Source organism: Salvelinus fontinalis, chromosome 23 (assembly GCF_029448725.1).
Source record: "Salvelinus fontinalis isolate EN_2023a chromosome 23, ASM2944872v1, whole genome shotgun sequence".
Lineage (NCBI taxonomy): Eukaryota > Metazoa > Chordata > Actinopteri > Salmoniformes > Salmonidae > Salvelinus > Salvelinus fontinalis.
This window is the reverse complement of record NC_074687.1, coordinates 21,869,026-21,883,002: the sequence shown is the minus strand read 5'-3', so window position 1 is coordinate 21,883,002 and position 13,977 is coordinate 21,869,026. Positions and strand designations below refer to the sequence as shown.

Sequence of the window (13,977 nt, the reverse complement as noted above, 5' to 3'; positions counted from 1 at the left end):
CTAGGCAGTTTAATCTGTAGAGCAAATTATGCTAATGCGAAACAGCACCCCCTATAGTTGCAAAAAGTTAATTAACGAGTCTCCCTCCCGGATCCGGGATCCTCCTCATCAAAAGAGCTGACTAGCATAGCCTAGCCTAACGCGACAGGGATTTACATTTAAGTCATTTAGCAGACGCTCTTATCCAGAGCGACTTACAAATTGGTGCATTCACCTTAAGATATCCAGTGGAACAGCCACTTTACAATAGTGCATCTAAATCTTTTAAGGGGGGGGGGGGGTCAGAAGGATTACTTTATCCTATCCTAGGTATTCCTTAAAGAGGTGAGGTTTCAGGTGTCTCCGGAAGGTGGTCTCCGGAAGGTGTCTCCGGAAGGTGGTCTCCGGAAGTGGTGATTGACTCCGCTGTCCTGGCGTCGTGAGGGAGTTTGTTCCACCATTGGGGTGCCAGAGCAGCGAACAGTAATATAATATAATTTCATGAAATCACAAGTCCAATACAGCAATTGAAAGATAAACATCTTGTGAATCCAGTCATCATTTCCCATTTTTTAAATGTTTTACAGCGAAAACACAATATATTTTTATATTAGCTCACCACAATAGCCAAACACACAATGCCATGTTTTCACCATGTTTCCACCGCATAGGTAGCTTTCACAAAACCCACAAATAGAGATAAAATTAATCACTAACCTTGAACAACTTCATCAGATGACAGTCCTATAACATCATGTTATACAATACATTTATGTTTTGTTCGAAAATGTGCATATTTGAGGTATAAATCAAAGTTTTACATTGCAGCCACCATCACAAATAGCACCAAAACAGACAGAATAATTACAGAAAGCAACGTGAAATACATAAATACTCATCATAAAACATTTATGAAAAATACATGTTGTACAGCAAATGAAAGATAAACATCTTGTGAATCCAGCCAATATTTCCGATTTTTTAAGTATTTTACAGCGAAAACACAATATATATTTATATTAGCTCACCACAATACCCCAAAAAACAAAGCCATTTATTCACCGTAAAGATAGCTTTCACAAAACCCACAAATAGAGATAAAATGAATCACTAACCTTTGGACAACTTCATCAGATGACAGTCTTATAACATCCTGTTATACAATACATTTATGTTTTGTTTGAAAATGTGCATATTTAGAGCTACAAATCCTGGTTTTACATTGTGAATACGTAGCCATAATGCACAAAATTGTCCGGAGATATTTTGGACAATCACCTAATCTAACCAAAGAACTCATCATAAACTTGACTAAAAAATACATGTTGTACAGCAAATGAAAGATACACTGGTTCTTAACTTCTTATGGCTGCAAGGGGCAGTATTGAGTAGCCAGATAAAAGATGCCAATTTCAAACGGCCTCGTACTCGATTCTTGCTCGTACAATATGCATATTATTATTACTATTGGATAGAAAACACTCTCTAGTTTCTAAAACCGTTTGAATTATTTCTCTGAGTGAAACAGAACTCATTCTGCAGCACATCTCCTGACCAGGAAGTGGAATGTCAGAAATCAATGCTCTGTTCAACGTCCTGCCTATACATGGGCATAAAACGTAAGAGTCTGCGTACACTTCATAGACCTTCCCCTGGTTGTCAAGAGGCTGTGAGAGAAGAAATTTTGTGTTCATCTTGGTCTGAGGTGGAATTAAAGCTCTTTGTATGACGTGACCGTCCATTTCCTGTTTCTGGAGCGCGCGAAAGGGGACATGGATTTGCCTTCTGTTTAGCTGTCGTTATGGACGACTAACATCTCCGGTTTAGATTTTATTTGATACATGTGACCATATCAACGTAAAGTATGTTTTTTCAATATAGTTTAATCAGATTATTGAAATTTTTTGGGGAGTTTTGCCGTGTTCCGTTCTCTGACTTTGTTGACGTTGGAGAGATCCGTGCCACTTGGCAAGTGCCCATGCTAAATGAAGAGGGAAATTTGCCGTTCCAGATCCAAACAACGACTGTTCTGGACAAAGGACACCTTGTCCAACATTCTGACGGAAGATCACCAAAAGTAAGAAACATTTTATGATGCTATTTCTAACATCTGTCGCGCATGTGAACTGGTCGTCGGCGCCCAAGTGTTTCTGGCTATTGTGGCAACGTTAATATAACGCTACATTTTGTTTTCGCTGTAAAACATTTAATAAATCGGAAATATTGTCTGGAATCACAAGATGCCTGTCTTTCAATTGCTGTACACTATGTATTTTTCAGAAATGTTTTATGAGTAATTAGGTATTTGACGTTGGTGTCTGTAAATATTATGGCTGCTTTCGGTGCAATTTCTGATTGTAGCTGAAATGTAAACTATGATTTATACCTGAAATATGCACATTTTTCAACCAAAACATATGCTATACAATAAATATGTTATCAGACTGTCATCTGATGAAGTTGTTTCTTGGTTAGTGGCTATTTATATCTTTATTTGGTCGAATTTGTGATAGCTACTGATGGAGTAATAAACTGTTATAGTAAAAAAAAGTGGTGTCTTTTGCTAACGTGGTTAGCTAATAGATTTACATATTTTGTCTTCCCTGTAAAACATTTTCAACATCGGACATGTTGGCTGGATTCACAAGATGTGTACCTTTCATATGCTGTATTGGACTTGTTAATGTGTGAAAGTTAAATATTTAAAAAAAATATCTTTTGAATTTCGCGCCCTGCACTTTGAGCTGGCTGTTGTCATAAATATTATTACGTCGGGCTTGCACGCCAAACAGGTTAAACAGTTCTAGACACTTCAGAGTGTTTTCTATCCAATAGTAATAATAATATGCATATTGTATGATCTAGAACAGAGTACGAGGCTGTTTAATTTGGGCACCATTTTTTTCCAAAGTGAAAACAGCGCCCCCTATTAAGAAGAAAAAAAAAAAACACGTTTGGTGTTCACCAAAAGGCATGTGTGAGAATCCCCAAACATATGGAAGAAGGTACTCTGGTCAGATGAGACTAAAATGTAGCTTTTTGGCCATCAAGGAAAATGCTATGTCTGGCGCAAACCCAACATCTCTCATCACCCCGAGAATCCTATCCCCACAATGAAGCATGGTGATGGCAGCATCAGACTGTAGGGATGTTTTTCATTGGCAGGGACTGGGAAACTGGTCAGAATTGAAAGAATAATGGATGGCACTAAATGGATGGCACTAAATACAGGGACATTCTTGAGGGAACCCTGTTTCAGTCTTCCAGAGATTTGAGACTGGGACAGAGGTTCATCTTCCAGCAGGACAATGACCCTAAGCATACTGCTAAAGCAACACTCGAGTGGTTAAAGGGGAAACATGTAAATGTCTTGGAATGGCCTAGTCAAAGCCCAGACCTCAATCCAATTTCAAATCTGTGGTATAACTTCAAGATTGCTGTACACCAGCGGAACCCATCCAACTAGAAGGAGCTGGAGCAGTTTTAACCTTGAAGATTGGGCAAAAATCCCAGTGGCTAGATGTGCCAAGCTTATAGAGACATACCCCAAGAGACGTGCAGTTGTAATTGCTGCAAAAGGTGGCTCCACAAAGTATTGACTTTTGGGTGGTGAATAGGTATTCAGCTCAAGTTTTCAGTTTTTTTGTCTTATTTCTTGTTTGTTTCACACACACATTTTTTTGCATCTTCAAAGTGGTAGGCATGTTGTATAAATCAAAAGATATTTTTATTCCAGGTTGTAAGGCAACAAAATAGGAAAAATGACTCTGGGGTGAAAACTTGTGCAAGCCACTGTAGATCAATCATATCTGTCTGGAAACCCTCTGGAAACCCATTTTTCTAAGTGTAGAGAAGATGGACTTTCTGTGGTAAGGAAAAACCTATAGATGAGGTTTCTGGTTTTGCTTCACTTAACAACTTTTTAGCTTTCGAGTATTGATTATCATACACAGTCTTTCTACACTGTCAAAAGTAGAAAGAGTGCTGCAAAGAGTGAAGGAAGAGTTCTTACCAAGCACAGTCAGAGGTATCTCTGTAATGTATGCTCCACTGGGGAAAACACTGAAGATACATGTGAAGGTGCCTTCATCCAACAGTCTGACAGCTGTTATTCGAATAGATCCAAGGTTCTCTGATGGGTTCCCAATAAACTGGACTCTACCACTCAATCCATTTGGTGCAATAAACTTAGTAACCCCACTGGGATAAATCAGCATAAAATTATGGTTCTGTGTTTCTTCCCAAGTACTTTTCTGCCATGTTATCTGTTCGAGATCCTCTGTCGTCTCTGTCAGTCTGCAGTATAAGTCCACATCCTCTCCCTGTATCACAGTCCTCCATCCTCCAATCACACGTGTACCTGAAGAGAAAACAAGCCAAAAATAAAGTCCAAAAGATACCTGTAGAATAGATGCTTATGAACTCTAATAAACAGAGATGTTACCTAAACACACAGACAAGACCATTATTAGTATTTAGCTGTGCTTATCAACTATGATATCCTATTGAAGCTGAAATGTGGCTATTGCAAAAACAAATGTGCCAATTGCTCAATCTTTGACCCCCTCCCCATTTAGGTAGCCATAGTCAGAGATGGCTAAAGCACATACTGATCTGGGTCCAGTCTAGGCTGAAACTACTTAGTGAATTTGTTATTAGAGTTTAGTGTGTCAAATCGGAGGGCCTGTTTTCCGTACCTCTGGCAGTCTCTATGGCGATACCGCAGGGTTCAATTCTCTGACCGACTCTTTTCTCTGTATATATCAACGATGTTGCTCTTGCTGCGGGTGATTCCCTGATCCACCTCTACGTAGATGTCACCATTCTGTATACATCGGGCCCTTCTTTGGACATGGTGTTAAAACCTCCAAACGAGCTTCAATTCCATACAACACTCCTTCCATGGCCTCCAACTGCTCTTAAACGCTAGTAAAAACCAAATGCATGCTTTTCAACTGTTCTCTGCCCGCACCCGCCCGCCCGACTAGCATCACTACTCTGGACGGTTCTGACTTAGAATATGTGGACAACTACAAATAGCTAGGTGTTTGGCTAGACTGTAAACTCTCCTTCCAGACTCATATCAAACATCTCCAATCCAAAATCAAATCTAGAATCGGCTTTCTATTTCGCAACAAAGCCTCCACTCACGCCGCCAAACGTACCCTAGTAAAACTGACTATCCTACCGATCCTCGACTTCGGTAATGTCATCTACAAAATAGCTTCCAACACTCTACTCAGCAAACTGGATGCAGTCTATCACAGTGCCATTTTGTTACCAAAGCCCCTTATACCACCCACCACTTTGCTATGTTCTAGTTGGCTGGCCCTCACTACATATTTGTCCCCAGACCCACTGGCTCCAGGTCATCTATAAGTCTATGCTAGGTAAAGCTCCGCCTTATCTCAGCTCACTGGTCACGATAACAACTCCCCCCTGTAGCACGTGCTCCAGCAAGTATATCTCACTGGCCTTCCCCAAAGCCAACACCTACTTTGGCCGCCTTTATCTTTACAGAACTCTGCTGCCATTGACTGGAACGAATTGCAAAAATCGCTGAAGCTCGAGACTTACATTTCCCTCACTAACTTTAAACATCAGCTATCTTAGCAGCTAACCGATAGCTGCAGCTGTACATAGTCCATTTGTAAATAGCCCACTCAATCTACTTACCTCATCCCCATATTGTTTTTATTTACTTTTCTGCTCTTTTGCACACCAGTATTACTACTTGCACATCATCATCTGCTCATCTATCACTCCAGTGTTAATCTGCTAAATTGTAATTACTTTGCTACTATGGCCTATTTATTGCCTTACCTCCTCACTCCATTTGCACACACTGTGTATAGACTTTCTTTTTTTTCCTATTGTGTTATTGACTGTATGCTTGTTTATTCCATGTGTAACTATGTGCTGTTGTTTGTCTCGCACTGCTTTGCTTTATCTTGGCCAGGTTGCAGTTGTAAATGAGAACTTGTTCTCAACTAGCTTACCTGGTTAAATAAACGTGAAATAAAAAAATAAAAAAATAAAAATAAGCCGAAAGCCCTCCCTCTATTCTTACACTTAATCAAGAGTAAGACATTCAATACATTCCTAGATACTTGTGCATGTTTAGCATGTCTCAAAACTACCGAGTTAAAAACATAGTAAACATACCGAGTTAAAAACATAGTAAACACACTGAATTAAAGACATAGTAAATATACTGAGTTAAAAACATAGTAAACATACTGAATTAAAAACATAGTAAATATACTGAGTTAAAAACATAGTAAATATACTGAGTTAAAAATATAGTAAACATACTGAGTTAAAAACATAGTAAATATACTGAGTTAAAAACATAGTAAATATACTGAGTTAAAAACATAGTAAATATACTGAGTTAAAAACATAGTAAATATACTGAGTTAAAAATATAGTAAACATATTGAGTTAAAAACATAGTAAACATACTGAGTTAAAAACATAGTAAATATACTGAGTTAAAAATATAGTAAACATATTGAGTTAAAAACATAGTAAATATACTGAGTTAAAAACATAGTAAATATACTGAGTTAAAAACATAGTAAACATACTGAGTTAAAAACATAGTAAACTTACTGAGTTAAAAACATAGTAAATATACTGAGTTAAAAACATAGTAAACATACCGAGTTAAAAACATAGTAAACATACTGAGTTAAAAACATAGTAAATATACTGAGTTAAAAACATAGTAAACATATTGAGTTAAAAACATAGTAAATATACTGAGTTAAAAACATAGTAAACATACTGAGTTAAAAACATAGTAAACTTACTGAGTTAAAAACATAGTAAATATACTGAGTTAAAAACATAGTAAACATACCGAGTTAAAAACATAGTAACATACTGAGTTAAAAACATAGTAAACATACTGAGTTAAAAACATAGTAAACATACTGAGTTAAAAACATAGTAAACATACTGAGTTAAAAACATAGTAAACATACTGAGTTAAAAACATAGTAAACATACTGAGTTAAAAACATAGTAACATACTGAGTTAAAAACATAGTAACATACTGAGTTAAAAACATAGTAAACATACTGAGTTAAAAACATAGTAAACATACTGAGTTAAAAACATAGTAAACATACTGAGTTAAAAACATAGTAAACATACGGAGTTAAAAACATAGTAAACATACTGAGTTAAAAACATAGTAACATACTGAGTTAAAAACATAGTAAACATACTGAGTTAAAAACATAGTAAACATACTGAGTTAAAAACATAGTAAACATACTGAGTTAAAAACATAGTAAACATACCGAGTTAAAAACATAGTAAACATACCGAGTTAAAAACATAGTAAACATACTGAGCTGATGTGTGTGTCTTATTGTACCCTAAAAGGACCAGAACTACAATTAAAAGGTGGGATTGTGTGTTTGGTGGATTTATATTGCTTGCCTAGTGTCAATAAGAAAAAAAGAGACAAAAACATAACATCAATTGGAAACCTACTTTCTGTATCCCTCTGGATGATGAGGAGAATCACACAGCACAGCTTCCGTAACATACTTTGTTCTTCTCATTTCTAGGGTCATAGGGGAAATGTAATAATAGAATTATATTACATTTTGAGATTGGCATTTAATGAGGACCTATTCATTGTTTATGTAAGACAGTTATATAGGCTAAGCTATATGTAAAATAATTTTGAATGAGATGCAATTTATTCAATCAATGGTCTGCAATCATAACTCTTTGTTGAAGACTATAAACATCTTGCAATGTAGCCCAAACCTTTTCACAAAAATAACAAACAGGCCTTCATTGGTCACTAATAATGGAAGAGAACTGAGGCATCTGTAAATGTAATAGGCCACTAACCTTTGATGATTGTAAGTTCCTCTGCTGAAGTAGCCGAGACATTGTTTTTTTGCCGTACTGCTGACATAAAAATGTCCTACTGTAGGAAAGCCAGCTATAGGAGCCATGGGGTAAATCATGGATGAAAGAGTTTAGTCTCCACCCCACTTTTCTCCACCCCACTTTTTATAGGTTGTGTGCTACCTCTTTGAAAGCCTGTACCACCATCTACTGGTTATGGAACATACCAATAGGTCCTCCTTGAACCTCAGGTTGTTGTCTTTAAAATATACATTTTTCTTTGCATTTTTCCATGTCCAACTATGTACAATAAGTACAATGCTTTTAGCACAAACTCATGACACATCGAGCTCACAACGATTGGTGTGTTTGTAAATTCAATCTGGATTGCCAGAGTCCACTCAGAGTGCAATCTGGGTGTTCGTAAATTCATGCATTGTCAATATGTCCATTCTTAAATCCAGAGAGATTTGCTCTTGAAGCGTTCAAAGCGCACACTGGATATGGAACAAAGGTAAAGGACGGCAGGCAGGCTCAGAGTCAGGGCAGGCAGAAATGGTCAACACGGGGAAAACTAGAAAACAGGAACAATCGAGAGACAGGAACAGGGGGAAAACCGCTGGAACGTTTGACAAAACAAAACGAACTGGCAACAGACAAACACAGGTATAAATACACAGGGGATAATGGGGAAGATGGGTGACACCTGGAGGAGGGTGGAAACATTCACAAAGACAGGTGAAACAGATCAGGGTGTGACCATTGAACTATGTTAATACTGTCAAGATAAATTACATACTAGCAAGATTGTTGCTTGAATGCAGGGACAGGCATACATAGATTAGACAACAGAGATACTCCAAAAACTTCCTGCTCAAAATCCTGGTAGTTGTTGATTTTGGACTATGTTGTCTCTATTTTGCTTTATTATTGACTAAAGGAAGTAAGCTACCTAGATGTGACTTTACTGCTAGTACTGAAGCAGGACATCGAGTTACGTTTTTAGCCCAAAGCCTTGTATTAAAGCAAAACAACCGCTGAAGGTAGGCAACTTCTTCTTCATTGAAATGACAGCCTGACTGGCTGATTAGCATGAAGACACTGAAAAGCTCACAAAGCAAATTTAGCCAGTGACAACCTTGTAAAACCTTTGCTAACATCTACAACATTTCAGATTTTGAGCAGAGTAGACTTTAATGTGTACGTTCACTTTGTTTTTGGAATATTTACATTCCATCTAAGCCTATTAGGGTAAAATAACAACTTCAGGCATATACCCAGTACTTTAAACTACTGCTTCAAAGGAATAGGGTTCCCATTCCTTCCGCTTTATTTTCACACAGTTGTGTCTTGCAGAAGGGAACCATGAAGAGGAGCTTGGAGTGGACAAGGGGGAGGCTGATAAAGCAGCAGAGAAGACCTGATTCACCAAGTATCACAGTTAATTCTGGTGATTCTCACCTGGTTAGTATGCACAACACGGCAAGGTAACTGGATCTTAGATAGTTAAATAAGTGTTTTGGGACAAATTAGTAAAACACTAAACTGATTATCACTACCCTTAAAGATTGACTGCCAACAAAAGGAAACTAAATCCATGTGGAAAAGTATTAATGAACAACTACAACCATAATATTTACTTTTACTGAGTGCAAATTAACAGTAACATAACATCCATCAAAGTATAAAGTGACGTACCTTCTCCAACTTCTCTCAAGTCATATTCCGCAATTTCTTTCAGTTCTGGCACAGGAGGTTGTAGGCCACACACTTGCCTGTATAGCCTCTCTGAAAGAAATTGTACAACACTGTGTTTAGTATTGTGACACTGCCCCCCTCATTCCAAAAATACTTTGAAATTATAGTAACTATCACAAATTGTGGCCAAGTAATGTTTTTATAATATTGGACTTTAAAGACATAAATAGAAATGTTGACCAAGAACGAATACAATGGGCAGCAGGAGAACGAATAGTGGAAGAAAATCTACGGCTTATTAACATTACCTGGTTTGATTGCTCAACAGTAAGCCCAACCACACCCATTACAATGCTACTTACGTTGTTGTGCATGCTAGCCAGAGGTACGAAACTCCTGAATGAACTGAGAATCTTGATCAGTTAGGTCATCTGCTGAAGCAAAATGTATGTATTTCTCTACTTTGCACTTTCTTCCAATGCAAACCAACCATTCCAGTGTTTTTTTTTAGTTTTTATTTTACTTGCTGTGTTGTACTCACTTCGCCTCCATGGCCTTTTTATATTTTTATTTATTTATACATATATCTGTTTGCCTTCACCTCCCTTATCTCACCTCACTTGCTCACATTGTATATAGACTTATTTATTTTATTTTTTATTTTTTATTTTTTTTCACTGTATTATTGACTATATGTTTGTTTTTACTCCATGTGTAACTATGTGTTGTTGTATGTGTCGAACTGCTTTGCTTTATCTTGGCCAGGTCGCAATTGTAAATGAGAACGTGTTCTCAATTTGCCTACCTGGTTAAATAAAGGTTAAATAAAAAAAAATCAGCCTCCCCCTAACCCACTCAAGGCTCCTCTGCATGGTTTCCATTCTGCAAGATGACAGTTTTATGAAAATAGAGACCATGGAACTCCGATTCCTGTTCAAACCGTGCCATAGTACTAACGTTAACGTTCCTGGTTCATGCCTGAAGTTGTTCATTTCTACATCATAGGCTTAGATGGAATATTAATATTTCAAATTGTATTCAAAAGTAATATATGTGCTGGTAGAAAGCTGATATGTTGTAGATATTAGCAACGTTTTTACAGGGTTGTCCTAGGTCAAATTAGTTTTATGTGAGCTTTGTAAATGTTTTCATGCTAATCGTGAGCTAGCGCAGCTAAGACTAGGTAGCCTTGAAATGATAGCTAGCCAGCCAGCCTGCCTGAAGTTTTAGACCTTCAGCTGTTGTTTTGCCTACAAATACAAAAATATGTTTGACGTCAGTACTCCTCGATAATAGGTCAGCTTTATGTAGCTAGTCTTAAAGCATAGTCATGTCATGTTTCAGTGGCTATAAAAGTAAACAATTTACATGTTTTTTGGAGCAGGGCTGTAAAAACTTCACAAGACGGTGCCGTTCACTGCAGCTATGGCCGGGGTTTGAGGCAAAGGAACGTTAGCAAGCTAACTGGTAACTCATTTAGCAATCCAGAAGTTTAAATACCAGCATTCATTCAAATATATATATACTACATATACTAGCTACAAATATAAAATGCTCCCTTGGTCTAATCAGACTTACAATACTAGCGACACATAGGCCTAATGTACTTACACACAACATAGTTGCATAGCCATAAACAGATCCGTCCTCTGTGTTAGCTAGCTGATCAACTTTATGATTAAGTAATAATAGTATTTAAAAAGAATCAACCTTGTTAACGTGGACTGAAGGGCATCAAGTCCAGGATTATCGGAGAGCAGAAGCCGAGTGCAGTCATTTAGGGTCTGTTTGCAGCGGATAAGGAAGTTCCTTCACGCCATCTTCAATGGTGCACCTTTAGCTTGTGGTGTTGTTGCCTCAAACTAACTCTACACCGATTAATGAAATCTGGTTGAAACGAGGAGCCAGGGAAATTGTCTGGTAAAATTAGTATATTAAAGAATGCGTCAAGTTAGCGTGTGTAGGTGTATATTTAGCAGCTGTAGGCGTTAATTTGACGTGTGCAGGACCACTTGCAGTTGTTTATTTAGTGTGCAGGACCGCTTGCAGCTGTTTATTTAGCACGTTGGACTGCCTGCACTTATTTGACACATGTAGGCATTAACCTGTTGGGGATGGGGGCGCTGTTTAGACTATTTATGCTAATGTGGCTAATTTTTTAAACGGCTTCCCACAAAATCCTTGATCGTACAATATGCATATTATTATTATTATTGGATAGAAAACAGTCTATAGTTTCTATAGGAGTTGAAATTTTGTCTCTAAGTGGAACAGAGCCCATTCTACAGCAATTTCCCTGACATGGAGTCAGATTTGAGAAACGTTGGCCACTTTTCTGAAGTCATTTAAACGGGCACTGTCGTTGCTATGACTATACGGACACTTCTTACGTCTTCCCCTGGATGCCTTTACGTGATGACGATTCCAACGGGCTCGATTGCTCGTTCACAGGCCCTACAAATGAAAAAAACCTTTAGCTAGCAAGTCTTTTCTTGCTGCGTAACGCGCGTGGAAGACACCGACCCTCTCCTGTTCCAAGCGTTAGTTTAGCCTGTTATATTTCTCCGGTCATCTTTTCACTCGTTATAGGAGTTACAAACATCACAAAGTAGTTAATTTAAAGCGTTTTATAGCAATTTCTATCCGTTTAGTGCGATTTTGGGACATTTATTTTTGCAACGATGTGAAAAGTTGGGAACGCTTTTCAGTTCATCCCGAACGTAGTTGACATTTCCACATGGCAAGAGGACAGCTTTCCACCAAAAGACGATTTCTCCCAAGAAAGGATCCTTTGCCCAAGATACTGATGGAAGAACAGCTCAAGGTAGGACATTTTTATTATGATAAATCGTGTTTCTGTCGAAACATTTTAGTGGCTTAGGACGCCATGTTTTTTGACGTAGCTTCGCTTGGCGCAAACTGTATTGAAAAGTAAGGATAAATTAAAAAATGTAATAACGCAATTGTATTAAGAATTAAATTGTCTATCAATCCCTGTCCACCCTATATTTTTTAGTCACGTTTATGAGTATTTATGTATAAGAGTAGATCACTGTCTAAGTGGCGCAAGGACGTTTTCTTTACCAGCTTGTCTACATTTCACATTGTCTAACCATGATTTTGGTGGCTAAATATAAACATTTTCGATCAAACTGTATATGCATGTTGTAATGTGATGTTACAGGAGTGTCATCGGAAGAATTCTGAGAAGGTTAGTGAAAAAATTAATATCTTTTGGCGATGTTGACTTTTATCGCTCACTTTGGCTAGAATCAATGCTGGGCTGCTAATTGCTATGTGCTAAGCTAATATAACGATTTATTGTGTTTTCGCTGTAAGACACTTAGAAAATCTGAAATATTGTCTGTATTCACAGGATCTGTGTCTTTCGATTCGTGTATGCTGTGTATTTTTACGAAATGTTTGATGATTAGTAGTTAGGTAAACACGTTGCTCATTGTAATTATTCTAGTCCATTTGTGATGGTGGGTGCAATTGTAAACTATGCCATATACCTGAAATATGCACTTTTTTCTAACAAAACCTATCCCATACCATAAATATGTTATCAGACTGTCATCTAATGAGTTTTTTTGTTGGTTAGGGGCTATAAATATCTTAGTTTAGCCGAATTGGTGATGGCTACTGGTGTTGGTGGACAAATAAAAGATGGTGGATTATGCTAATGTGTTTTTAGGTAATAGATGTACATCTTTACATATTGTGTCTTCCCTGTAAAACATTTTAAAAATCGGAAATGTTGACTGGATTCATAAGATCTGTGTCTTTCATTAGCTGTATTGGACTTTAATGTGTGAAAGTTAAATATTTTAAAAAAATATTTTTTTTGAATTTCGCGGCACTGGTTTTTCAGTGGGGGGGGGGGGGGTGTGCCGCTAGCGCCACGCTGATCCTAGACAGGTTAACTTCTTATGGCTGAGTAGCTTGGATGAAAGGTGCCCATTGTAAACGGCCAGCTCATCAGTCTCAGTTGCTGATATATGCATATTATTATTAGTATTGGATAGAAAACACTCTAAAGTTTCTAAAACTGTTTGAATTACGTCTGTGAGATTAACAAAACTCATATGGCAGGCAAAAACCTGAGAAGTTCCACTTCCTGTTTGGATTTTTTCTGGGGGTGCCATATTTTCAACCAAGCTCTTATTCAAAATACAGAGAGTTATGGATGGGTTTTCACTTCCTACGGCTTCCACTAGATGTCAGCAGTCAATAGAACTAAGTCTGATTACTCTAATGTGAAGGGGGGTCGAAGGAGACACCATGCATTCAACACGCGTGTTCACGTGAGAGGCAGCTCTGTTCCATCTCTCAATTGAAGTCGATTTAACCTGTTGAGGATGGGGGCGCTGTTGAGACTATTTATGCTAATTGAGTAATTTTTGAAACGGCTTCCCACAAAA

At 37.6% G+C, this 13,977-nt stretch overlaps 1 protein-coding gene across 1 annotated transcript; it reads right to left on the bottom strand.

The window, feature by feature from the left end:
- Window positions 1–861: 861 nt before the first annotated feature.
- LOC129821026 (nectin-1-like) lies at window positions 862–8,004 on the bottom strand. Its single transcript, XM_055878234.1, has 3 exons — window positions 7,856–8,004; window positions 7,487–7,559; window positions 862–4,339 (listed from the first exon to the last, which is right to left on the bottom strand). Exons 2-3 carry the CDS (start codon window positions 7,539–7,541, stop codon window positions 3,891–3,893), a joined length of 504 nt encoding a protein of 167 aa, XP_055734209.1. The 5' UTR covers window positions 7,542–7,559; window positions 7,856–8,004; the 3' UTR covers window positions 862–3,890.
- Window positions 8,005–13,977: the final 5,973 nt, after the last annotated feature.

Excerpts from the sequence above, each read along its gene's own strand:
- LOC129821026 (XM_055878234.1), bottom strand. The coding sequence starts at position 7,541 with ATGTTACGGAAGCTGTGCTGTGTGATTCTCCTCATCATCCAGAGGGAT. Across the intron at positions 4,340-7,486 it reads CATCCAGAGGGATACAGAAA|GTACACGTGTGATTGGAGGA; the intron begins GTAGGTTTCCAA and ends TTTTCTCTTCAG.